At 44.1% G+C, this 25,666-nt stretch overlaps 1 protein-coding gene across 8 annotated transcripts in view; it reads right to left on the bottom strand.

The window, feature by feature from the left end:
• Positions 1 to 25,666, bottom strand: part of KIAA1328 — a 224,608-nt gene that overhangs the window by 95,244 nt on the left and 103,698 nt on the right. For 7 of the 8 annotated variants that reach the window (XM_083575685.1, XM_083575683.1, XM_083575680.1 and 4 more), the window contains one exon: positions 24,638 to 24,765. In XM_083575685.1, the coding sequence (XP_083431811.1) occupies positions 24,638 to 24,765 (128 nt within the window). The remainder of the gene's footprint in view (positions 1 to 24,637; positions 24,766 to 25,666) is intronic. The other variant, XM_083575687.1, reaches the window with a different exon arrangement.

Genomic DNA, 25,666 nt, shown 5'->3' with positions numbered 1-25,666 from the left:
CCCATTGGGAATTTTTGCATTACTGGAAGATAATGCCTTCCCCCCGCACCCATCCCTCACACCAGCTTGAGTTAGACATTAAAGCAAGCAACGTCTCATACCATGTACCAGTGGGGATTAAAAAAAAACACAAACCCACAGAGATTCATTTTTTAGTTGCTTGTCCCAACATGCGAAGACAATATGTATTTATTTCAGTTCATCAAGAACACCTAGTCAGAACACTAGGAGCCCAGCATTTCATATGGAAATGTGGATGTGTTCTGCCACATCAATATCTCCATCTGAATTTTGCTCCCAGGATGTCCAAACAATTGCTGTCAGCAGGATAACAGAACGATTCACACTGGAGAGCTCCCTTTTCAGAACGGCTATATACTAACACCAATTCTTGTTTCCAGTTCGTTACTATCTGCATGCTGCTGATCAGAACCCGTGCAGGCTGGTGGACAGAGCTGGCCCCATGTCCAGGAGGGGACTTGGGTTCAAGAGAGGCTCTTGCCACAGATTCATTCATTGTGTGACTCTGAACAAGTCTGCCTCCGTCCCCATTCTGCAAAATGGTAATTCTAGTTAGCTGCCAAACAGCTTGCAAAAACAAAAGAAAAGCACACAAAGAGACTGATAAGGGAAAAATATTTCAGAGCATTTGGCAAGCCAGAATTATAATTCACATTTAAATGATAAATATAAATGGGAGCATGTCAAGTTCCATATTAGATGAGATTCTCAGATGTACAGTACACATACATTTCAATATAAATAAATATATACATAAAACCAACTTGCTTATGATTCATGCAACATTAGATCTACTTAATTTTCCCCACAATAGTCTTCCACCTTTCCTCCAGGGATCTAAGAGTGGACAGTGGACACAGAGTTCTCATTTTATTCTCACAACTCTTCCACATATTAAGATAGGCCAAGAGATAATAAACTGCCCACAGAAACCCCCAAGATACTTTCTTTTTCAGATTTGTGAGTTGGCTAAGAAGACTCAGGTGCCTCCACAATCCTACACAGTCTGATTTCACCTACAAAATCCCTGGTTTTAAACAATGAGGCCAGATCAAAAGCTTTCAAAATCAAAATTTTAAAAATGGTATAATCAGCATCCAATTACGCCAAGGTATGATAGTTTCTTAATGTCTTCAACCCATTAAAAGATATTCTGGGCGGCTGCCAAAACAGATTCCTGCAAATAAGATGATTTGCTCAAATCATTTTCTAAACAACAAAATATTGTCAACACTCACAAAACCAAGAAAGCAGAAAAAAAACCAGCCCACAATTTTGGAACATTAATTCATTTTTGTATTGGGGATGGTTTAACGGCAAAATTAGATGCCAATGTGAATGTACTGAAGGAGAGGAAAGTTGAAATGAGGGGAGAAACTCTCCTCAGTTTGAAAACCTTGGATGGGGGAATGTTACTAACCTAAGGAAGAAACAATAGACCATATTCATAATATATGTTTTCTACATGCTGTAAAAAAAATCATAGAGATCATTGTACTCAGCAGGCTTTTACGACATTTTTGGCTGAGATTCGTGATTAGGATGATTACATAAACTGTTTATTACTTGTTTCAGTCTGCGGAGCACAAAAGATCCTCAAACTCTTCATTTGTATTGGGGTGTAGAGAGGACTGACAACTCACTGAAGGCTGAAAATGTGCACTCAAACAAGGCCTCCGAGGAAACTGTGGCATTTTATTTTCTGCTTTGCAAGGGTAAGAGAAAGGAGGCATGCTTTTCTGCAAAGCAGTTAGCACAGAAAAGTTTTTCCAATCCTGGAATTTTTGTAAGGTGGAAGGGCGAACAGAACATACACATGCCAATCACGTGCAACGCTTCTCAGTCAATGTCACATGGGTCTTCGCTTAAGACATGCAGAATTCTCCGCGTGCACATGGAGAAAAGGAGCAGACAATGATAATGGCAACTGGATTTTCATGTTTCCCCAAGTCTCAAGCAGAAGCAATCAAAATGAATTCATCTCAATGCCTGTGATGGCCAAAGCGTAGCTGTGCACTGTCTGGCGGTTCAAATTAATGGCGAGGAAAGAGATCGCATCAATCAGATTTGCCAAGGAAGACTGGCACAACTTCAATCGAATCTGACGGAGTTCAGTTCTTGCCAAAATGATGGGCCAAGCCTCGGGCTGAAATGTTCTGATTATTCATAATGACATTACAGTCCAGAGCCTTTGATTAATTCAGGATCCAGATATTTCTGCTACTGCAACAGAAGCACCCTGCTCAGCAATGCATCTCCCCTCACGATGCCATCATTAACAGAATGCCATTCTCCAAGCAACCATTGTTTCCACGGTGGCTGCTACAGGGTGCTTAATGGCATAAAAACCCACGTTATGCTTACTCTTCTAACAATTTGCTTTACTAGGCACACCAAAAAAAAAAAAAGGTAAATAAAATTATTGTAAAATGTTCAACAACTTGGCTGCCCGGGATTCTGCTAAATGAGCCTTCTTCAACACAAAGGAAAAGCATTTGTCTCAATTGTTACAAACAATGTTATCTTTCAACACTTTCCAGAAACCTTCCCCAGACCACCGGGCGGTGGGTTTCTGTCACAGAACAGCCCCATTTGCAAATAGAGCTCGCCACAATTAATAGCTTTAAGAGAAAAGGGAGAAAATCTGGTCTTCTTACCAAGATATTCAGACAGAAGGAAATTCATTAAGACACAATCTTTCCAATAGGCACAGACCTAAATCTCATTAAAAAGCCACCATCCCTGTTCAGTTAGAATAGCCCAATGACAGAGAGGAGAGGGAGAATGAGAATGAGAGAGAAAGAAATATTCAGGACCTGAACAGAAGAGGCTATAACCATTTGTGCTGGGGCTGCAACATTTAGTCAGTTCATTCATAAATTCATCAATTACAAACTGGGGACATACAAAAAAAGCTGCCTCTGGTTGATCAGGCAGCAGTTTTAATGCAATAATGAGTTTTGAGGCAAGTATGCCTAAAAAACCTTAGCCAACCCCAACCTCTCATAAATAGGAAGAAATACCCTTCTAGGATGGCACCAGCACATTCATGCATCATCTGAAAACAAAGAAAGCACCAACATCTTCTGATTTCTGCAGGCTTTCCACTAGCTGAACAATGCACAGACCAGGCTGTATCTGACAAAGCCATCCTGTTAGATACAATGGGACTTCCTTTCCTCCATTGCCCTTCACGAACAGATTTGAGGGGGTGCAGGGAGAGGAGAGCCCTGCTGTGCAGGTGGAACTCCTTGCAGCAATGTGATGACTTCTTTGGATGCAGCTGTGGTGTTCAGGTACGCTTTACATGCAAAGGACTGAGAACCTGAGACCAGAAGGATGCATTACCCAGGACACAGGGCATCATGATTTCAAACCCTTCCCTGCAAGTACCAGAAACATGCTTCTAGTGCCATAATGTGCCTCCATCACCAGCCTCAGCTCCAGCCAACTAACCACATCACTGACAAGCCCAAGATCTTACCCCAAGGCAGAAGATTGCTCCATTTTTGCCTATATTTTCTCAGCTAAATAAGATTCAAAGGGAACTGGAAATGTCTACATGTGACACACCTTCTCCACAACCAATTCCCATGGAAGTTGGATCTTTTTATCAGGTTAATAAGAAAGAATGGAAGGAGGGGTAAAAGTACGATGTTATGATGTCATTGCAGAAAGGAGTTGAATTCAGCATTTGGGGTGAGGGCAATTTTCAGTGACATTCAGTGGAATTCAACATGGAAATTCTGCGTTTCCAATATCACGTACAATGTGCAGTTTCAGCCTAAGACTCAGGGGCCAGGCATACTGTGCTGTTTCAAAGACTGAGTCTCTTTGCCTAGAAAAACAGTAAAATGGAGCAGAGGTAAAATGTTGACTAAATACAGTTAGTTTCATCTACAACCCAAGCCCAGGTTTTCCAATGACTCTAGAGAGCAGAGTTTGTCGGAAACCAAACTGCATGTGTTAACACATTTCACAATTACATTTTCATCAGCATCTAGGATGCCAGAATCGCTTATGGGAGCAATTCCCTGACTGAAATATAAAGTATATCTTAGCATGCCCCCTTGCTGGTGGATTATTGTAGAGAGAGAGAAATTCCATGAGGAAGGATGCAAAATGACGACGACTGCACACGAGAGGCAGAAAATGGAAGCGGGAGGGTGGAGCAAGCAACTGAAATTTGCATTCATCCTGAGCTCAAGGCTGGGAGGCAACTAAACTTTGTCAGCCTCACGTACCTTCTGCCACAGGTGGGTACAAAGAGGCCAAGCCAAAGACTCAAGGGAGACCAGGTGTGTGCATGCATGTCTTACAACAGCTGCATTGTTCAGGAGAATCCCAAGGGGTATGTCTCATTACCGCATGCAATCTTACACTCCCTGCTGAGGTTAGAAGAGAATGGAGATCTCCTACTTTGAGCTCCAAGTTTACACACACAGCCCAGAATGCCCCCAGGACCAGCAAGAGAAGATGCAAAAGAAAACTGCAAAGGAGGGAAATCAATGACCCTTTTCTTCTCCAAGCTAAACTCACCCAGTTCCATCAACTTTTCCTCATAGCACTTGGCTTTTTCCATACCCTTGACCATCTTTGTTGCTCTACTCTCAACCGTTTCATTTTGTCCACATCCCTCTCAAAGTGCAGAACTGGACAAAATCCCCCAGATGAGATCCGACTACTGCACTGAAGTATAACTACAGTCGTACCTCGGAAGTCAGACAGGATCCCTTCCGGAAGTCCGACTGACTTCTGAAACATTTGACTTCTAAAGGGCAGCTTCTGATTGGCTGCAGGAAGCTCCTGCAGCCAATCGAAAGCCGTGGAAGCCCCGTCGGACATTCGGCTTCCAAAAGAACATTTGAAAACCAGAACACTCACTTCCAGTTTTCAATCGTTCGTGAGCCGAAACGTTAGACTCCCAAACGGTTCGGGAGCCGAGGTACGGCTGTTTTACTTCTCATGACTTAGAAATTATGGGAGGAATTCAGTGTAGCAGTGTAGCAGTATGTGGCATTTCAGCTGTGCTCTGGTCTGGGGTTTCTCCCAACCTCCCAACCTCCCAAGCCAATTTCAAGGAGGCAATAGCCTCTCCCCCCTTCATCTAAGACAGAGTGTGGAATCTGGGGTGAGAGGTCTAAATGTGGCCCTCAAGTCTTCTCCATCTGGCCCTTGGAACTCTCCCCTGGCCTGGCTTTACACCCAGAGTGTTTCCGCCTGGCTGGAATGTGCCCTTGAACTTTGATCATGCCTCTTGCTTGCCTGGATAGGGAGGGATATTTGAGTGTGTGTCGAAACCAGCCTATCACACAAAGGTAACCTACAGATTTGCTGCTCCACACCCATGGACCTGCCCATTACTGCTATATTGTGGTTGGAGAGTTGCACGGAAAGGAATGCTGCCCTAGGGTCCAAAAAAGTTCCCTGATCTGAGTTGAGGAGTACTGGCCCCAGCACAGAGCACTGAAGAACTGCACCTGAAACCTCCTTCCAGTTGGTTGAGGAATAGCTAATGAACACTTTTGGGGCATGGTTTTCCAACCACTTTTGAATCCACCTGACAGCATTGCCCTCTAGCCCCCATTTAACTAGACGGCACACCAAAAAATATCACGAATAAGTTCTCATCTTCCTTAATGAGATGAATTGCAGAAAATCGTTCTTCCAATCCTCTTACCTTCTCTTTTAATGGTGCAGCCAGCTTACAATTGCTGCAGGTGCGGTCTGAGAGGGCTTCAGGCATGAACACAAGCAAAGCATTCGTGCTTCAGGTCATGACCACAGAGCCCTTGTAGGCTTCTGTAGAGGTTGTGCCTTTGCTTCTTCATAGCTTCACACTGCTGGAAGGTTGCTGGGCTCCGGTGGATGGAAGCCAATGAGGCAATTTGGAACACACCAAAAGGACATATGCCTCTTGACCCACGGGTATATAAAGCAGTGAATGCCCTGATCGGCTAGGGTTGCCTTACTCTGGGGATCAAAAACCCGGACACATACCCCACCATACCAAATCTCCTTCACTTGCCCCCTCCCTACCACTAACCCCTTCCTCACCTGCCTGTTACCCCCTTCTTCCCTCCCTTCTCTTACCTTTGCCGTCTTCGGCCTCCTGCTCACAATGGGAGACTGAGTGGCCCCGGGAAGATCACGCAAGGCCTGGCAGCCACCAGGACTGGCACAGGGCCTAGCGCAGTCCCAAGGCCGCGTAAGGCCTGGTGGCAGCCAGGAACAACACCAGGCCTAGTGTGACCTCCAGCAGGTCATTCCAGGACACCCGATCCCTGCTTCCTGTTCCAGTGCACAGCGCCTTCTGAGCATGCAAGTACCCCACAAAAAAGCCAAAACCCAGACATTTAATCCAAAATGCAAAAATCCACCCAGGCAGGGGTGCTGGCCCCCCAAAACCGGACGTCCGGGAAATCCCAGACATATGGCAACCCTACACATGGCAATCCAGGGTCTTTCTTCAGCAGAGACTGCTGGGACGTAGTGCAGAGAAGATGCTATCTCCAAGTTCAGTGCTACTTACTGGCCTGTTCAGAGCATGGGGTGGGGAGAAGCCGAAGCCACAATCAGCTTGCAGTGATCTCCAGAGAGGCAAAACAAATTTCAGTAAGCTTATTGAAATTGTTGTGCATCACTGGAGATCACTGCAAGCTGATTGGTGCTTCGGCTTCTCCCCGCCCCATGCTCTGAACATGCTGAACGCATCCATACAAACAGGATACAGCCAGTTATTTCCACCCCTAGAGGGTACTCAAAGGTACACAGTACCGGCAGCTCTTTTGTTGTTGTTGTTGAAAAAAAGCGTGGCATTTACAGTAACAACTTCATGGTGAGTACGGCATCTATTTTTCTAGGGGGGAAAGCACTGGCATACAGCTCTGAAACCTAGCACCCTATTGGCATGGGAGTGTTTCGAAGCCAATCAGTGTAACTGCTGTTGGAGCGTATCTGCGCAGAAGTGAATGCCATGGCTCTGAGGCAAGCAACGTGACATACAAAGAGCTGCTAAAAAAGCAGAGAGATCCAAACCCTACAGATGAATGTGCAAGAGGAGTTTGGGGAGCCATTCCCTTTGTGACAGCCCCCATGCAGAACCCTCGACTTCCTTGCAAAATGCAAGAAAATGAAAGTGTCACGTTCCACCATCAGAAAGATGAACTGACTCGCAATTCCAGGAAGTTGCCCCCTTTTCAAAAAGCCTTGTAGACCTCTGACAAGTTGCTCATCAAGGCAGCTGGTGTTGCTCTTGAGACGATCAACATGCTGTTGATGTCGAACCAATCTCAACTCAGAGGCAAAGCCTTCCATTTCCTGTTTTAAGGTTCTAATCCATAAACCTTCATCATAACCTGCATTTTTTAATAATAATAAAAAAATCCCAACCTGAATGGAGAGATAATGATACACAATATGAAGACAGCCAATCAGCTGGCTACCCCCCTCCCCAACAATATTCCAACAATCAGCCCCAGCTGCAGGCCAATTAAACTCAACAGTTCACAGGTGTTCATAGAAATGACTAACACAAAAGAAAGTCTTACTTCAAAAATGTTATATTTAAAAGCTTCGAGGTGGAACCAAGAAAGATAAAAGCCAGAATTAAGTTTATTGCCACCCAGTGCTTCACTCTGAAGCAGGTTTCAAGCAAGGCCTCCCCCTGGTACTAAAAGTTTGATGAACATCTGCATTTAAAATATAGGAAATTGGAACACGTGAAGGGTTTTTGAAAAATGCTGGTTGCAGTATCAGATCAGCTCCGTAGACATTCACTTATTTTTATAGGTGTGTGGCAATATACTAAAATATATTTGCAAAGTGGGCAAAAGATGGCATGATCTAAGTCAACGCTGCATGTTAGATTGCTGGCAGTGGCACTTCTGTAAATATTGTTGGTGCTCATTCCCCAACCATAATTCTCATTTCCCAAAATAACAATTTCTTTAAATTTTAATGAGAACAAAACCATACTAGGATCACATGGCACACTCTTCAATTCTTATTAAAAAAAGCGAGATGGGGGGAAAGGGGGATGAACATGGGCCCTTTGACAACTCTCAAGGTCCTCTTAAGCCCTCGGTTGACAGAAATTCTCCAGCAAATGAATTCTCGTCTCCTCTCTCTGTAGACTAGCAAACAAAAGTATCAGTAAAAACGAATCTCTTTGCGGTCCTATAGCAGAATATGTATACAAATTAACATCCAAATGTCTTTAATTCCCATGATGTGTCTATTAAGCAGCAATTCTCCAAAAGGCTGTTTAGCTATCCAAACAGCAGCCTAAAATTATCATCTTTATAAGCTCCCCATAACTTATTGCTCAGCTCCTATGAAAAGTCATTAATATTGGACTCTCTCTAGCTTAGTCTCACAGGAGATATTCTGCAAAGGGATGCAATAAAACTGCGATTTCTGCCATCATTTCATTAAAAATCCTTGTTAAATTTCTAGCTGAACAGTGTACATAATATGAAAAAATATTCAGGGCGCTTATTAACTATGCTGCTCCTTATGATATGAACTTTTAAAAGAATAATGAAGACTATTTCTAACCTGTAAGAATATTGTTCATTTTCATTGCTATTAAATTTTAATCGGGGCATTGTTTAAAAATGTTTAAGTTTCATTACATTTCAATGTCTCCTGGAATGAAAGAAAGGCAATGAATTCACCAGCCACAACGCTTGTCACTCATCCATCTCCCCTGCTGACATCTCAATATTATGGGCATTCTGTGTTCGTGGGGCTCAACTTCCCATATGTACCAGATTACATTTTTCCTGGTTTATGCTTGCATAAACGTTTGAGTAATTTGGACCAGAAAAGAAATGGAGCCAGAGAATACTACTCTTCCCCACTAGAAATCTAAAAACGTTTATCACATGTAGAGGGGATATCTATGGGGAAGGGAGGGTGGTATATTCTACAGGCTTGTGATATTAAGACCAACCTATATTACAATCCTCTGTGGAAATATATGCAGTTGGCAGGACATGTAGCGTTGACTGTAAGGAAACAGACACTCTTCAGCATAAGAAATACACTGGGTCTGAGAGTGAAAATATAGGAATAATTTGTGAGATGTTTTGGAGGATTTTTAACACTTTCTGAGGTTTTTAAGCAGGCATAGGCAAACTCAGCCCTCCAGATGTTTTGAGACTACAATTCCCATCATCCCTGACCACTGGTCCTGTTAGCTAGGGATGATGGGAGTTGTAGTCCCAAAACATCTGGAGGGCTGAGTTTGCCCACGCCTGTTTTTAAGGGTTGTGTGTGTGTGTGTGTGTGTGTGTGTGATGCTCCTTATGATATGAACATATGTGTGCACATATCTGTATATATACACACATACACACGTATATGTACACATTTAGCTAGCATGCGTGCCAACATGTGTGGACATGAGGAATATGATGGGGTAAATGAATTTTAAGTACAGTGGTACCTCAGGTTAAGTACTTAATTCGTTCCGGAGGTCCATTCTTAACCTGAAACTGTTCTTAACCTGAAGCACCACTTTAGCTAATGGGGCCTCCTGCTGCCGCCGTGCCGCTGCTGCACGATTTCTGTTCCCATCCTGAAGCCAAGTTCTTAACCTGAAGCACTATTTCTGGGTTAGTGGAGTATGTAACCTTAAGCGTATGTAACCTGAAGCACATGTAACCCGAGGTACCACTGTAACAGCAACATTCTCTCTCCCCCATTGTACATAATTAAGAATAAGCACTCTCCTTTCAAACGAGGTACAAAAGTGGAAATAAGAATAAAAGAATTCCTGCAACAACTGCGTAGATCCAAATGGTGGATTGGATATTCCTTGTACTTGTACAAATGGCACTGACCAAGAGGAATGGGATGGGACATTCCTGAGGGAGAAGAAGAAGAAGGAGAAGAGTTTGGATTTGATATCCCGTCTTTCACTCCCTTTAAGGAGTCTCAAAGCGGCTAACGTTCTCCTTTCCCTTCCTCCCCCACAACAAACACTCTGTGAGGTGAGTGGGGCTGAGAGACTTCAGAGAAGTATTACTGGCCCAAGGTCACCCAGCAGCTGCATGTGGAGGAGCGGAGACACGAACCCGGTTCCCCAGATTAGGAGTCTACCGCTCTTAACCACTACACCACACTGGCTCTCAGAAGCTGAAAACCCTTCACTCCTACAACAGTATGAGAATCTTATGGTTGTCATATGATGGGAACATATCAGGAGGTAAGCAAGCCAAAGTTCAGGAGCCAGAGCAGTGTTGCCCAAACTTTCTATATCCAATATACTTTTTTACAGATATAAAAAAATCTCCCCCTAGAATGAAGGGCAAGCATAGTCTCTGCATCTATTAAATACCCCGTTCCACATTGCCTCCCAAAGCTCACACCTTTACTTTTACGCAGTCAGCGGGGGATCGGAGATAGGACTGTGTTTGCTAGACCAATAAGATTCCCCTGGATTTCCCCAGCTTAATATGAGCTACACTAAGGGATTCTGGTGCAATCCTACTTGTCCACTCGCAGAGAACCAGGGAATCAAGGTTTTAAGGGGCTCCTCCGCTCTGGCAAGTGTAGTGTGGTGGATGCACTCAACCTTTCTCACGGCACTTTTATTGTGGTCTAGCGCACAGTTAGTGAAAACCATGGAATAGTTTAATACTGAACACCAGTATTTCCTTCCTTACCATTTGCACACTTAAATAAACCACTGAAATCAGTCCTAAGAAATGTACGTTCTTGTGTGCACAAAGATGTGCTAATGTGTGTTACTCTGAGTGCACACAGCAAACAACTTCCCAAAGCGTTTTCATAGAATCATAGAGCTGAAAGGGACCCAAAGGTCATCTGGTCCAACCCCCCCCCCCACACACACACAATTTACACACACACATACACACACACGCACTATATATTCTACGTATGAAACACCTGGCATTCTAAGGTTTGGATCTTCAGCTGCTCCTGGTGGCTACCAAAAGCCTTGAGCCCATTACATAAACATGCTCTGATCATAGTGTATACTGGAACTGATTTCCATGTTTATGACACTGCCCATCATGCACCTATGTGTATGTGGGAAACACAACAACTGAACTTGAGGACTATGTTAATTAACATAGTCCTCAGCATAGCTGGTTCTCCATGCAAACATATTCTCACACCAAATGGTACCCTAGAGGTTCTGTTTTCGAGCAAAACCCATACCACAAGTGTTCTGCATAAATCACAGCTTAGACTATTTACGTGCTGCATTTCTAAGTCCTAGAAGTTTTGTAAGAACACCGCAGACACAAACACTCAAATCGACCAAACACAAAATTGTAGACAGAGATTCAACAGAAACAGTTTCACTTGGAGGTCTTTTCTTTTCTGCCGAGTTATAAATGCCACTGTTACATTACATACTGCTCAATTCACCCCCACCCATGCAAAAGGTTTCATACCAAGACTGTATTGATTTAAGCCAGTTTCATTATTACTAATGCTCTGCTTAATTTTAAAGACAACACGATATTGAGCAGAATAATGCCCTGCATTAATAAACTTTCCCTTGAAATGGCTAGCAGATTTATTGCATTTGGTTGTTCAAATAAACACCAAGATCACTTTCCATAAATCATCATCTGCCTAAAAAGGCAGCCAGCATGGAACTTGATAGAGAAAGAGAGAAAGAAAAGTTATTAAAAAGTGTGTGAAATCTCATTGTAAATGTTAACTGATGCATTTTAATCAGGTACAACATGCCTGGATCGGTTGTGCTGCCCGACCTCGTCTTAGTGAAAATAAAACCAAAAGTCCCCTCATCCACCAGAAGGCTGTTACACCTGTCAACGATCGCAATGCGATAGTACGCAGTATTGCTACAGCTAAGGTGGTACTATCGCATTTTAAAGGAAGAAGAAATGTAAAGAATGGAAATAAATATGATCTTCATCCACGACTAAAATTGGCCATTCCACTTGAAATAATCACAACATCCTCCTAACAAAAACAGACAACAAAAATGCTCACCTAAAATCAATGTCATATTCTTTTTTTTAAATGTGAAAGCTCCTACGATTCTGATAGACACTTTAGCATGTTTGGAACCAGTTCAAATGAGCAGAAGTTCTAACTGGGTGCCTTTCTTATTTAAGACATATTTTAAAATTCATTCCAAAAGGGAAACTTCCAAAGTGAGATCCTAGACAAAACTGTGTGGCTGGTGAAGACAAAACAAAACAAAACAGGACCTTTCGAGTGGTGGGCCCACATTATATGATGTCCTCCCTGCAGAGGTGAGTCTGGACTCGTCAATGCCTGATTTTAAGCATGGAACGAAGAGGGAACAGACAGACAAAACAAAAGACACGTCTCTTATGAAAATGTTCATATTGATCTGGGAGCAAATTAAAGGGAATACATTCTGAAAGGACTATTATGCAGGATAGGTATCCAATGTCCTGAGCACATGAACTCCAGCCTTAAGAGCCTAAGAGGAGATCTCATCTAATCCAGCCATCTGTTTTCGACAGAGACCAGATACTTAACTTCTGCTATGAAGACAACAGACCTCCCCCTCCCGGCATCCTCAAGTCGCTTGTTCCCCAGAACCTGATATTCAGAGAAACACTGTCTGAACCTGGAGGTTGCTATTAGGCACTGTGGGCTAATAGCCACTGATAGACCTTTCCTCCAGGAATTTGTGTAATTCCCTTTGGGCGCCATCTAAGCCAGCAACCATTTCCCTAACTTGTAGCAAGGAATTCTATCATGTCAGATGATTGGAATAGGTGACTGGACGTGTTCCTTCTCATTCTAAAAGAGATTGAAACTGAAGAACCTACTGCTAAGGGATTACAAGCAGCACAGCGTCCAATTTCCTTTCCTAATGGAGTCCAGAAAAGAAATACACCCTGGGATTTGCTCTCTCATCTACAATTGCATCAATTATCTTCAAAATGATTCAGGTTTCTGAGGACAGTCCTCTGTACGCCCATCTCCTTTTACCAGCCATTTATTCCCTTCTCCCTTCAGTGGGTGCTGCCAGCACATGCTCAGCACCAATGAATGGGGCTGAAATAGATTCTCCTTTCATTCCTCCGAGAGCTGGTGCTTTGGAAACAGAAAGCAAGGAAGACTCTCTCTGCTTGTGGGAGAAGCACAGTCCTCCTCGAACTAGCAGGACAAGCAATGAACTTGTCCATGAGCCAACAGTGTGACGCGGCAGCTAAAAAAGCCAATGCAATTCTGGGCTGCATCAATAGGAGTATAGCATCTAGATCAAGGGAAGTAATAGTGCCACTGTATTCTGCTCTGGTCAGACCTCACCTGGAGTACTGTGTCCAGTTCTGGGCACCACAGTTCAAGAAGGACACTGACAAACTGGAACGTGCCCAGAGGAGGGCAACCAAAATGGTCAAAGGCCTGGAAACGATGCCTTATGAGGAACAGCTAAGGGAGCTGGGCATGTTTAGCCTGGAGAAGAGGAGGTGAAGGGGTGATATGATAGCCATGTTCAAATATATAAAAGGATGTCACATAGAGGAGGGAGAAAGGTTGTTTTCTGCTGCTCCAGAGAAGCGGACAAGGAGCAATGGATCCAAACTGCAAGAAAGAAGATTCCACCTAAACATTAGGAAGAACTTCCTGACAGTAAGAGCTGTTCGACAGTGGAATTTGCTGCCAAGGAGTGTGGTGGAGTCTCCTTCTTTGGAGGTCTTTAAGCAGAGGCTTGACAACCATATGTCAGGAGTGCTCTGATGGTGTTTCCTGCTTGGCAGGGGGTTGGACTCGATGGCCCTTGTGGTCTCTTCCAACTCTATGATTCTATGATTCTATGAACAGCCTCCCGAGAAGTCTACTCTACATGCCATTTCTACCTTCCCAAGTTCAGTGAGATAGGGGACCAAATTCAAAAAGGAGGCAACATGGCGCCATTAGGATGAAGATGGGGAGGACAAAGGTTAAGGCCACCTCTCCCTGAAACAGTCCCAGCTTGGATTGGAGGAGGGCACGTCCTCTATTCATTTTTTATTTGCACATAGCTTCTCTGCAGAAAACCTGGCCTCTGCGACACATAATTCAATTCTATCCAGGCCTCTCAATAAGCTTTTAAAGCAGCGGTTCTCAACCTGTGGGTCCCCAGATGTTGTTGGACTACAACTCCCATTGTCCCTGAGCTCTGGCCTTGCTACCTAGGGGTGATGGGAGTTGTAGTTCAACAACGTCTGGGGACCCACAGGTTGAGAAAAGCTGTTTTAAAGGGTAGATGGGGCGCAATGAACCACATAACAGACAGGTGGTTCCCATTACCACAGTCCCACAGTAACGACAATGGATGAAGCAGAAACCTTCAGCAGCGAATGCGTATTCTTCAACCTCACTGCATGCTTTTTTGTTTTTTGGTTGTTGTTTTTTTGAGTGGGGTTTGGATGAAAAATGGGTCAGCCACTGAGATCAACCAAAACATCAAGCACTGAGATTCTAAGTTTAATCAACCCTCAATAAAAGCCAAAATTGGGTGGTTCTTCATTCAGTGGGAAAGACTAGCATGGAAACCTTGCGGCAACAAATCACCTGCTCAAAATAATAATAATAACAATAATAACAATAACAATTATTATTATTATTATTATTATTATTATTATTATACTACACAAAAATACATATCATAGTAACAAACAAAAACAATACACCCCCTAAAAAAAGTTTAAAAGGCAATAGATTGTTTAATTGGTCAAAGGCCTGGGACAAGAAGAATGTTTTTGCTTGGTGCTTAAAGGTACGCAACATTGCTTAAGGAAATGTAATGTTTCCATTTCACAAAGACCTGGTTATAAAAGCTTTCACACATGCAATATTTAAAAGCACGCATCACCTCCAAGCATGTGTCCAGAATGTTTTGTGGTGCTAAGTCACAGTAATGGCTATCTGTTTATAGGTCAGAAGAGCAGTAAATTATTCCAAGGGAAAACAGTAAAAGGCTGCATTGTAGCCAGCTGTGCTTTTAACAGGTTATTGTGAAAAGCACAAGGATGCGGGGGAAGTGTCCAGGTTTTGTAGCTATTGCCTCAGCCAGTGTTCGCTTGCATAAAGATGTCACTTTTAAAACATTTAAAAGTCAAATTGTCTGGAGAATACGTTCGTATAAAATTTATTTTCAGAAACTGATATTTAGCCTGCTGCTATCAGACTTGATTGCTCTGCAACGTTTAAGTGTTAGGCAAATTCCTACAGGTTAGAAAATAGAGACTAACATTGTAGATTCCGTTCTGTGATGTGTCGTTAGGAAGAGACTGAAATGGAAATTCCTACACTTTAAGAACAAATCAGAGGCTGGTTGTGGAGGCTGCTCTTCCTGTTCTTTCAGTTCCAATGCATTATAATAATTTATTTTGGCATGAGTGAGCAGAGGTGAAGGGAAGGTCCTCAGAAGAACAGAATAAGAATGTAAGAACAGCCCTGCTGGATCACGCCAGTGGCCCAATCCAGACAAGCGTCCTGTTTTCAAAGTGACTAACCAGATGCCCAGGGGAAGCCCTCAAGGAAGACCTTGCAGATCGGACATATGGAGCTTGTCTTGAGACCCTAAAGCTGGAGAGGAAAACCTGTGGTCCTCTAGATGTTGCTGAACAAGAACTCCCATCATCCCAGAGCACTGAACATCTGGAGGACCACTGTTTCCTCACAAGTGCTCCTCAGATAACGAAAGCTCACTTAAAAAGCATCAGAGGGCAGATAAGACTACAGTCATACCTTATGTTACGTCCGCTTCATGTTACGTTCTTTCAGGTTACGTCCTGCGGCGACCCGGAAGTACCAGAAAGGGTTACTTCCGGGTTTTGCCGCTCGCGCATGCGCAGAAGCGCAAAATGACATCACGCGCATGCGCAGAAGTGGTGAATTGCAACCCGCGCATGCGCAGAAGTGGTGAGTTGCAACCCGCGCGTGCCCAGACGCGCCACTGCGGGTTGCACTCTTTTCATGTTGCAAAGGGGCCTCCGGAACGGTTCCCATTCGCAACCAGATATACCACTGTACTGGAATTGGAAGACACCACGGCATAACAACTGCAGGTACTCTTGGGTGAAGCCCATGTCAATCTGTGTTCAGGCCTAGTTATGGGACTGAATCAGTCTTGGCTGCTCTGATGGTTGACCTTTATTAGGAGAAGGACAAGGGAAAGTATGGAGATGCTATTCTTACTTGATCTCTCAGCAGCTTTTCGATGCCGTTAACCGTGGTCTCCTTCTGAGCCAACTTAGTGGGATGGGTAACGGAAGTACTGTTTTACAGTGGTTCTGATCCTATCTCCAGGGTTAGTTTCAGAGAACAACATTGGGTGATTGTCTTTTGGACCCCAGCAATGTGCTATGGGGATGCCACAGGGCATCAACCGGTTCCATGTGCTTTTCAACATTTATACAAAGCCATTAAGTGAAGTCATTAGGAAATTCGGGATAAGATGCCATCAGTATGTTGAGGATACATACTTCTATAACATCTGAATCAGGAGAGTCTTCAAGACCTGGACAAGTGCTTGGGACTGGTGGTGGGTTGGCAAGATGGAGGCACTGTGGGGGGTAGTTCCTAAGTCTGGGATATTGGTCAACTGCCTGCTTTGGATGGGGTCGTGCACCCCTAAAACAGCAGGTTCATAGTCTGAAAGTGCTCCTGGATCCATCTCTGTCACTAGAGGCCCAGGAGACCTTAGTGGATTGGTGTGCCTTCTACCAGCTTCATCTGCTAAAACAACTGCAGCCATTTCTGGCCTAGGATAGTCTGATCACTGTAGACCATGCACTGGTAACCTCCAGGCAGGATTACTGCAACATGCTCTATGTGGGGCTGCCGCTGAGGTTGGCCCAGAAGCTGCAGCTGGTGCAAAATGTGGAAGCTCAACAGTTCACTGGGACAGAATATCGCCAACGCGTTACTCCACTGTTGAAAGAATTACAGTAGCTGCCAATGAGCTACCGGGCTAAATTCAAGCCGCATAAATTCCTACACAGCTTGGGACCAGGATACCTGAAAGATCATGTCACCTCTTATGCATCCAGTTGGTCACTGTGCTCTGCAGGCGAGGGCTTACTTCAGATACCGTCTTATCAAGAGGTCTGTTCCACACAATGTGGAACATTGGGCATTTTGTGTTATGCCACCTTCCCTTTTGAATTCCCTTCCCTTGAAGATCAGACAGGCACCATCTCCATTGGCGTACTGAAGACCTTCTTCATTCTATTGAACTTTCTCAGTCTGAATTGGTACTGGAAATATTGAAAAGACTTTCAAAAGAAAGATTTTTCCAGGGTAATTAGTGTGACTTGCTTACTTCCAAGGACAGAGTGTTCAAGTGGCAGAAAGACTGCCAATGGCCAGGATCTGATTTACACACAGAGAGATCCAAGACCCTGCCATATTTGGAATTGGGATCAGTTGGCAATCCCCTGGTATACTTCCCCTTCCCTGGGTCTGCGTGCCAGAGAACTATTTGCAGGTGGCTAATGGTAAAGGATAACCAGACTGCCTTATCCTATTTATGTCAAGAATATGTGTCATGCTGTGGACAGCAAGACAAATCAGGGTCTAATTAGCTCAGTCAATTCCTTCAGTATTATCCTTTCAGTCTACATTGAGTTATTAAAGCCATGGAAATACAACACTACCGAGACAGCAATGATGGAAGTAAGATGTCAGAAGCTTATTAACTGGAGTTTGAGGATGCAGCTGCAAAACAGACAAACTATGATAAATACAAATTGGCTAAATGGTAATCCATACCGTTGCCTTACGTTTTTAACAAGCTCTGTTGCCTCATATACCACTGGTCAAGAGTTGGTTAGCGGCTACTTAAATAGCAGGCAGTATGGTGGGAGCTTCAAGTATGAACAAGGAGTCTTGATGCAAAAAAACAACAAACCACTATTGGGATCTCAGCCTCCATTCACAAGTGAAACCAACTTAACATGTATTACTGCTTTTACTTGCATTTATCCCTTGGTAACGTTGCCTTCGTTCCTCTCCTGTTGCCTAATGTAGACTCTGTTCTTTGCGACACAGGCCTATCTTTTGTTTTGCTGCAATCAGCATGTATACTGACACAATATTTACAATAAGAAAGATAATAACATATTTAAAGAAAGAAAGTCACAGAAAATTTAAAGGCTATCCTGTTATGGATTTTATGTACTGTATATGGGGAAAACCCAACAACACTTCACACACACACACACACACACACACATATTCCAGTTATTCACCCAGCTTCACTCAAAACAGAATCTGAAAGTCACAATTAAACACAGCAGAACCTTAAGCAAAATCACATGGAAATTCAAAATTTGGGGGTGAGGGCAGTCCACAGTGGGGATGGGGTCACCTTTCTATAGAGTCCAACATCTGCCTCTGACCATAATCAGAAGCAGGTGTCTTTAATGGAAGAGCAGAACAAAGAGCACATGAAAAGATTTGGACTCACTCCATTTTTAGCAACTTTTTACCACTAAGCTAAAGAACTTTACAAAGAAAAGAGTATCACACACTCACACCCATTTAGCAGACATAAAGACGGATGCTCACAAAAGGAATGGTGACAGTCAGCTTTACAACAGTCACAAAACCTGGAAATCTCATATACGGCTTCTGCTTATTAGTTGGATAGATAGATAACAGGATGCCTGCAATGTACATATAGAAATACTCCTCTCAGAGCCCAGCTGGGCTGGCAAATCTCGATCAGGTGGTTGAGTGTCCCTTTTATACAGGATCCTCTCCAGTGAAATAGCCCCATTTGCTATTACCCTCTGATCTCAGGATGAAACTTGAAATGGATTGAGGCACCCATCCACGTATGCAACAAAACGTGCAATTTTGCAAAGCAGCTGTTCAAAACAAGTACCCCAAGGACTAAATTATATTTGAAGGATTGTTCGGTGCTGTTTAGGGTCTGGATGAGGCGGGGGGAGGTTCACTCCTCAAGGTAGTTTGGAAGAAAGCTGATACTGATTGATATCTTGGCAAAAGCTGGTTTCTCAGGTTTGATTAAAACCAAACATCCAAAAACAATCACATCTGGGATTCAAGAGCTCTGTGGTCTCCAGGAACCCTCCTGTCTGGTGGTGACTTCCAGTTTTCATAGAATCTTAGAGTCATCAAGTCCAACCCCTTTCGATGCAGGTATCTCAGCTAAAGCATCCCTGACAGATGGCCATCCAGCCTCTGCTTTAAAGCCTCCAGGAAGAAGACTCCACCACCTCTTGTGGGAGTCTGTTCCACTGTCGAACAGCTCTTACTATCAGAAAGGTTTTCTGTATGTTTAGTCGGAATCTCCTTTCTTGTAACTTGAAGCCACTGGTTCAAGTCCTACCCTCAAGAGCAAGAGAAAACAAGCATGTTCCCTCTTCCATGTGACAGCCCATAAGATATTTGAAGATGGCTATCAAATCTCCTCTGTCTCCTCTTTTCCATGCTAAACATAGCCAGCTCCATCCAGCACTCCTTGTACGCTCCTCATATGTTTATCCTTTCCATTTGGAATGAAGGGCCACTGTACAGCAATAGACCATCTGCTTTGAGTACAGAAGGTCCCAGATCCAGATCCAATCCTTGGTGCCTTCAGATAGGGATGGGACAGACTCCCTTCCTGAAACCTTCCAGACCAGGCACCCCCAAACTTGGCCCTTGTTTTGGGACTACAATTCCCATCATACGACATATGATATCTTTATTGCCACTATCCCATACAGAACAATGAAACTGAAAATCTACATAAAACATTCAAAAACCCCTAAAAACTCTGAAACCCCATTTTAAAATACAATATACTATAGAGACTCCTTATGCTGCGTTTAGAACCAGAATTGCATTTGCGTAGAAACTGTTTCTCAGGCGGCTAGTCCTGGTCTTTATAACCCTATACCTTCTTCCAGAAGGCAGAAAGAGATCATTTCCGGGGTATGTACCATCCTGCGCTATCTCTGCAGCTTTCTTATGGCACCTGACAGCATAGATTTGATCTAAGGTGGGAAGAGTGCACCCAATTATTCTCTCTGCAGTCTTTACAACCCTGGACAGCATTGTTTTTTCCCTGGCCGTGCATCTCCCAAACCACACACACAGACCAGAAGTTAATACACTCTCCACAGTACAATGGTAAAATGCTATCAACAGGTCCTTTGAGAGATTGTTTTTCTCAGAAAATATAACCTCTGCTGTGCTCTCTTCATCAGGTCTTTGCTGTTTTCTCCCCAGGTTAGGTCATCCCTGACCACTGGTCCTGTTAGCTAGGGATGATAGGAGTTGTAGTCCCAAAACAGCTGGAGGGCCAAGTTTGGCCATGCCTGTTCCAGACAATACTGAGCTAGATGGGTCAGTAGTCTAACTCAGCAAAAGGCAGCCTCCTATGTTCCTGGGGCAGCTTGTTCTCTTCGAGCTCTGGCCTTTGCACCCCTATAAAGTCCCATGGAGAAAGGCTCCTCCCAAGCCTCTTGCCAACTCCTGCATCCTTCAAGAGCACTAGTCCATGATTAAAAAATAAACCTACTACATTTTGGAGAGTGCAGAACCGCTCTGCTAGCTTTTCCTGTTTCCAGTTCAGCCACGAACAATTGCCAACAAACCCAAAAGACAAGGGATTTGCAGATGTAGTGAACATTAAAAGTAAGAAACCAAAGTGCCGCCAGCTGTGCTCACAAACAAATGGATTAATATGAAAAAGGGGTGGCCTGGCAAATAATTTTGCCCTTTCTGCCACGGGAGAGGTTCAAAACAGCCCCCGTGCAGAGGTTCATTCGGCAATGGAGCAATGAAGCACAGGTCCTCTAAGTTGCAAAGCATTTCCACAATTTCTCGCCAAAATAAATTGGATTCTTTCCACTGTTTGAGATGGCAGCGAAGCAAGGACTGTATAATTAGGTCAGAGCTGATTACCTAGAACAAGGGCAATTTTCTTTACATCCAAGTAAAGCTTCATGAAAAGCAGCAAAGAAAGTGCATTTGGGAGTAGCTGAGAGACTGTCTAAAATCTTTCTTGATGAAAGCGATTTAACTACATTTTAATATAGATGGTATTTTCTATTAATGTCAGGGCAGAAACTTATTGCTCCACATATCTCATCACAAGGGCTATCTCTGCATCTGTCTGAGTCAACTTCAGTGACCACTTCAATATTCACTTTACAATTAATGCTGCTTTTTTATGGCTCGCTAGAAAGTAAACCAATTTCAGCCCAGCTCCTCAGTATTGAATTTATTATAAAAAGTTATGTACTTAAAACTCCTATAATGAAACCAGAGGCATCATGAGATATTAACCTAGAGTTAATGCTGAGAAAGCCGGTTTGAATAATTCAATTCATGTCACCTTAAGTATCTTTTCAAATGGAATTAACTTTATCTCACACACAAAAAAGGAAGCGCCACGTTCCAGCTACTGATTATTGACTCCACGAGGGCTCCGTCTTAAATCATCACGGCACCATTTTCCCCAGTAAGTTTGTGGGGCTCTTGCCAAGACAGATGCTCAGAATGGAACGCCAGGCTGTCAGCCGAGGGCCGCTGGGACTCCACCCTCCGAGAAAAGGTTCTTCCGCATCCCAGAGACGACCCAGCGGAGCTGAACCAAGAGCTCGCTGGATTCACAGTTTGGACGGGGATGCAGGGTTCCTGCAAAGTTTTTTTCTCAATGTCAGTGCCTCTTAACAATATCAGGAACTGTTTTCATCATCACTCAGATGGCTTTAAAAGAAGAATTTGACATTCATGGATCCATTAAGGATGGCAACATGGTACTGAGCTATTAGATGAATCTGCGCCATGAAAACCCAGCTGGCCACAAGCCTGGTGTCCCTGGCAGACCAGAGTGGTATGTAGACACAGAAAAGAAAGTTTTTGGGGAAATAACAGCACCAAGAACAGGATGAGAAAGCAGACAATTCTGGTCAAGTTACAAAGAAGAATCATATCCAGAAACTGCAGAAATATATCACTGTAGATAATACTGAGCTAGAGGAATAAGGCCGCTTCCTATGTTCATATGCCACATAAACCTAGTGCTCTCTGTGTTCGTTTATTCTCTCTTAGAACTGAGATTATCCACTGCATTTGGAAGCTGGGAGAATGTGGAAGAAGGAAGGAATTGGGCAGTGTAGCAAATCTGGGAAGAGAGACCGAACAAGGACTGATAGCAGCCTCTACCTTTTCAAAGTCTGCCATTCGCCAAAGTATTGCAGAAGGTCACAGCTGTATTCTTCAGTGTTAAAAGGCCACCTGTCCACTCATTCATGGATCCAATGAAATCAGGTCATAAAGCAATACCAGTGAGACAAACACCCCCAAGGTACCACAGCACTTGCAGTCTTCGGGCTGCTGCAAAGAACATGGGTTGATTCACACATGCATGCCCCTGAGGTCCTAAGATTACTGTTCTTCTGAAACAACAGAGAAAACTCTTGCACGAGACTCTGAAGTGCCACAGGGCCTTTTGAAATTGAAATTCTGACTTAAGTACAGTCGATGCTCCAAAAGCTTTAGCTTTGTTTTATTCAGGGAAACAACTACTGCGAGAGTAAGACCATACACTTTGACTAAACTCACCTTATGCCATTCTTCTCCCAAAGTGGGGGGGGGGACATTTAAAAGTATATTTTTATATGATGTTCACATCACAGTAAATCTCCTCTGTATGCCTCCATAAGGTTGTGGGAGAACAAAGACTAAGACCCTTGTCTGAAGTGACACCCAAATTGCAGAACTTCCGTTCTGGATGTAGGCACCTGACATGTTGTTGTTTTTTACTATCTTTTAGGCACCATGCAAAGTCTGTCCCATGTTTAATGGCAGGTACTGTATTTTTCGCCCTATAGGACGCACTTTTTCCCCTCCAAAAATGAAGGGGAAATGTGTGTGCGTCCTATGGGGCGAATGCAGGCTTTCGCTGAAGCCTGGAGAGCAAGAGGGGTCGGTGCGCAACGACCCCTCTCGCTCTCCAGGCTTCGCGGACCTCTCCGCAAGCAGCGGGAGCGCTCCCGCTGCTTGCGGAGAGTTGCCTGCATGCCGAAGCCTGCGCACGCTGAGATCAGCACGCCCAGGCTTCGCGGACCTCTCAGCAAGCAGCGGGAGCCAGCGCTGGGCTCCCACGGCTTGCAGAGAGCTGCCTGTTTGGGGGCTGAGGTCGGGGGAAGCTCGGGCCTCCCCCGCCGCAGCCCCGCGCCTGGGGGGGGGAATAATTTTTTCCCCTTTATTTCCCCCCAAAAAAACTAGGTGCACCTTATGGGACGGTGCGTCCTATAGGGCGAAAAATACGGTAGTTACTGTAACTGCCCCCTGGCTGGTTCCACCTCCACACTAGTCTAGAGAATGGTGCTCCCCAAACTCCAAGAGGTGTTGGGGGCTCCTGCTGGCTCGACTACAGCTCACATAGAGGACGTACTAGGCTTTCCCGCAGCAGCTGCTTTATCTTAAAAAGCGGGTAGGGCAGCAAGCATCCAACAGAAAGAGAGCTGGGATGAAGGGGTGTTGGTTCTTGTATAAAAGGTCCTTCCCATTCACTGCAGTGGTGAGAAGGAGGAGGACAACTAAAGAGAGCCCTGAAGCCCAGCTGCCTTTTGAGGAGAGGAGAAGGACAGCCAACAGAGTATCAGAAGGGCAAACAGTCCAGCCAGGTCTTTCAAGGAGGGTGTGACAATCAAACTGATGGAGACTATCTGTCAGGAGGCTTAGAGGGAATATCTGGGTAGGTTCATTCCCGGGAGAATGGGATTCCTCCCTCCTTCGTTGCTGTGCTCTTAGTTTGTAACTGGACTTAAATTGCTCAGGTCCAGAGCTTATAACCAGCTCCAGTACTTTTTGCTGGTTCAGTACCCTGCCCCCTGCAGGGGCTGCCATCTGCCTTCAGGAGCTAGGGCTGCAAATGTGCCCCACTGGCCCCAAAAGGCTGGCGGCCCTTGAACTTGGCAGAAGTTCTACGCCACGGGGGGTGGGGAGCAGTCCATAGGTCCTAGTTCAATAGGAAAAGCCAGATTTCTTTTTCTTTCTTTCTTTCTTTCTTTCTTTCTTTCTTTCTTTCTTTCTTTCTCTTTCTGCCTGACAGTCACCAGTACCTCCTCTGTTCTATGTGGCATTTCTGGAGGAGCTGGGATATGTTACCCTGGTCAGTGGCCTTTATGGAAGGTGGTCCCTCCCTGTCCTCACCACACCCTCCAATAGTTGGACTGCTGCTTTATAGTTGCTGGATCACTGCTCTTTCATCTTCTGTTCTAATCTATTGTTGTGGTTTTTTTTATGTTTTCTCCATTGTTTTATATGATATGCTCTCTTATTGGGCTTGGTTCCAGGAAGAAGGCGGGGAGGAAAAATGAAACGTACTTGTTGTGTTGGAAAGCAAAGCACACATCGAGCTATGATCAATGGTTTCACTGGGCTGCTGATCCAGAGATGGCTTTAAGCAGGGGTTTCTCACCTCTAGGCCCCACGAGAAGGGAAGGGAAGGGTGCCTGGAGGACTCGCCATCTTTAGGGAAGCACAGCAGGTTTAAATGCTCCAACTTTTGCTCCTGGAGCCCCATGGCTGCAGGTGCCATTTCAATAGGATGACGAATAGCAACCATACAAAAAGGAAACAATGCTGGTGGAAGGGATGAGGCACTTACCTGCTGCTCCTTCTGCTTGGCAGCCTCAAGCTCCGAAAGAGAGTATGTGAGCTTTTCTTGCTGCTCCGAGAGATACTTCTGATAAAGGCTCAAAAGTTCCTGGCACTCTCTGTATTGCTGCTGCAGAGGTGAGATAGCAAGTTAAGGACAAAAACATTTCTCATGGATGAGGGAGTGGGAAGGGGGGAGGGAGAAATGAAGTCAAACACATTATTCTGTGCAAATCTGATTTAGCTGTCCAGGTAAGAAATCAGAGCAAAATACATGAGCCATACAGCAAGAAGATGGACTCTTTCAGAATGTCTAGAGAGAATAAGTTACAACTACATAAACAAAATATTCATCTCCTTTCATCTAGATTCCTGACTAAATGCAAGAACCCTGCTACATGGGCCAAATATTACTGAGTTTTGCCTTGCAATTTGGGCCATGTAGAGATTGCCTTAATTTATACAAATCCTCCCTCTACAGGGCTTTGCACAACATGTTCATTCTCCCACAAGCCACCAGTTTCTGGTGCCCAATCTTTCCATGACTCCAACACACAACGTTGGGTGTTTGCCTGGTCGAATAATGAACACTCTTTCAAGCATTCCCTTTAAACAAAAAAACAAGATGATGTAATCATCAGCATCCTGATTACAGAAACAAAACTAGACAATTGTTCTTGTGAAGCAATTAAATTAACTTTCAATGAAATTATCGGAACCTTTAACAATATGTTTCTACAAATGTGAATGGTGAATGGGCAGTTCTCCCCACTGGCTTTTATCCCAGAAAACCAGGATCCAAAGTTACCTTTTTTAAAAACGATGAAATTAAAAACAGGAAGTATAGTAATAGCAATTAACAACAGAGTAGACAGCAAGCCCATTTTTAAGGACAGTTGTGCTAGCAAAGCAGAAAGCCAACTCTTCAATCAACATCAACACATTGTTTTGTGTAAAAAAAACAAGATGTGAGTCATGGGCAATCCTAGGCTATTTGTGTTCAGAGGTGCCTGCTGTTATAGCAGGGGACCAGCAGGAG

The sequence above is a fragment of the Podarcis filfolensis genome (genome assembly GCF_964270895.1).
Source record: "Podarcis filfolensis genome assembly, chromosome: 11".
Classification (NCBI taxonomy): domain Eukaryota; kingdom Metazoa; phylum Chordata; class Lepidosauria; order Squamata; family Lacertidae; genus Podarcis; species Podarcis filfolensis.
Note: the sequence above shows the minus strand (reverse complement) of the source record. Positions and strands in the feature narration are given on the sequence as shown.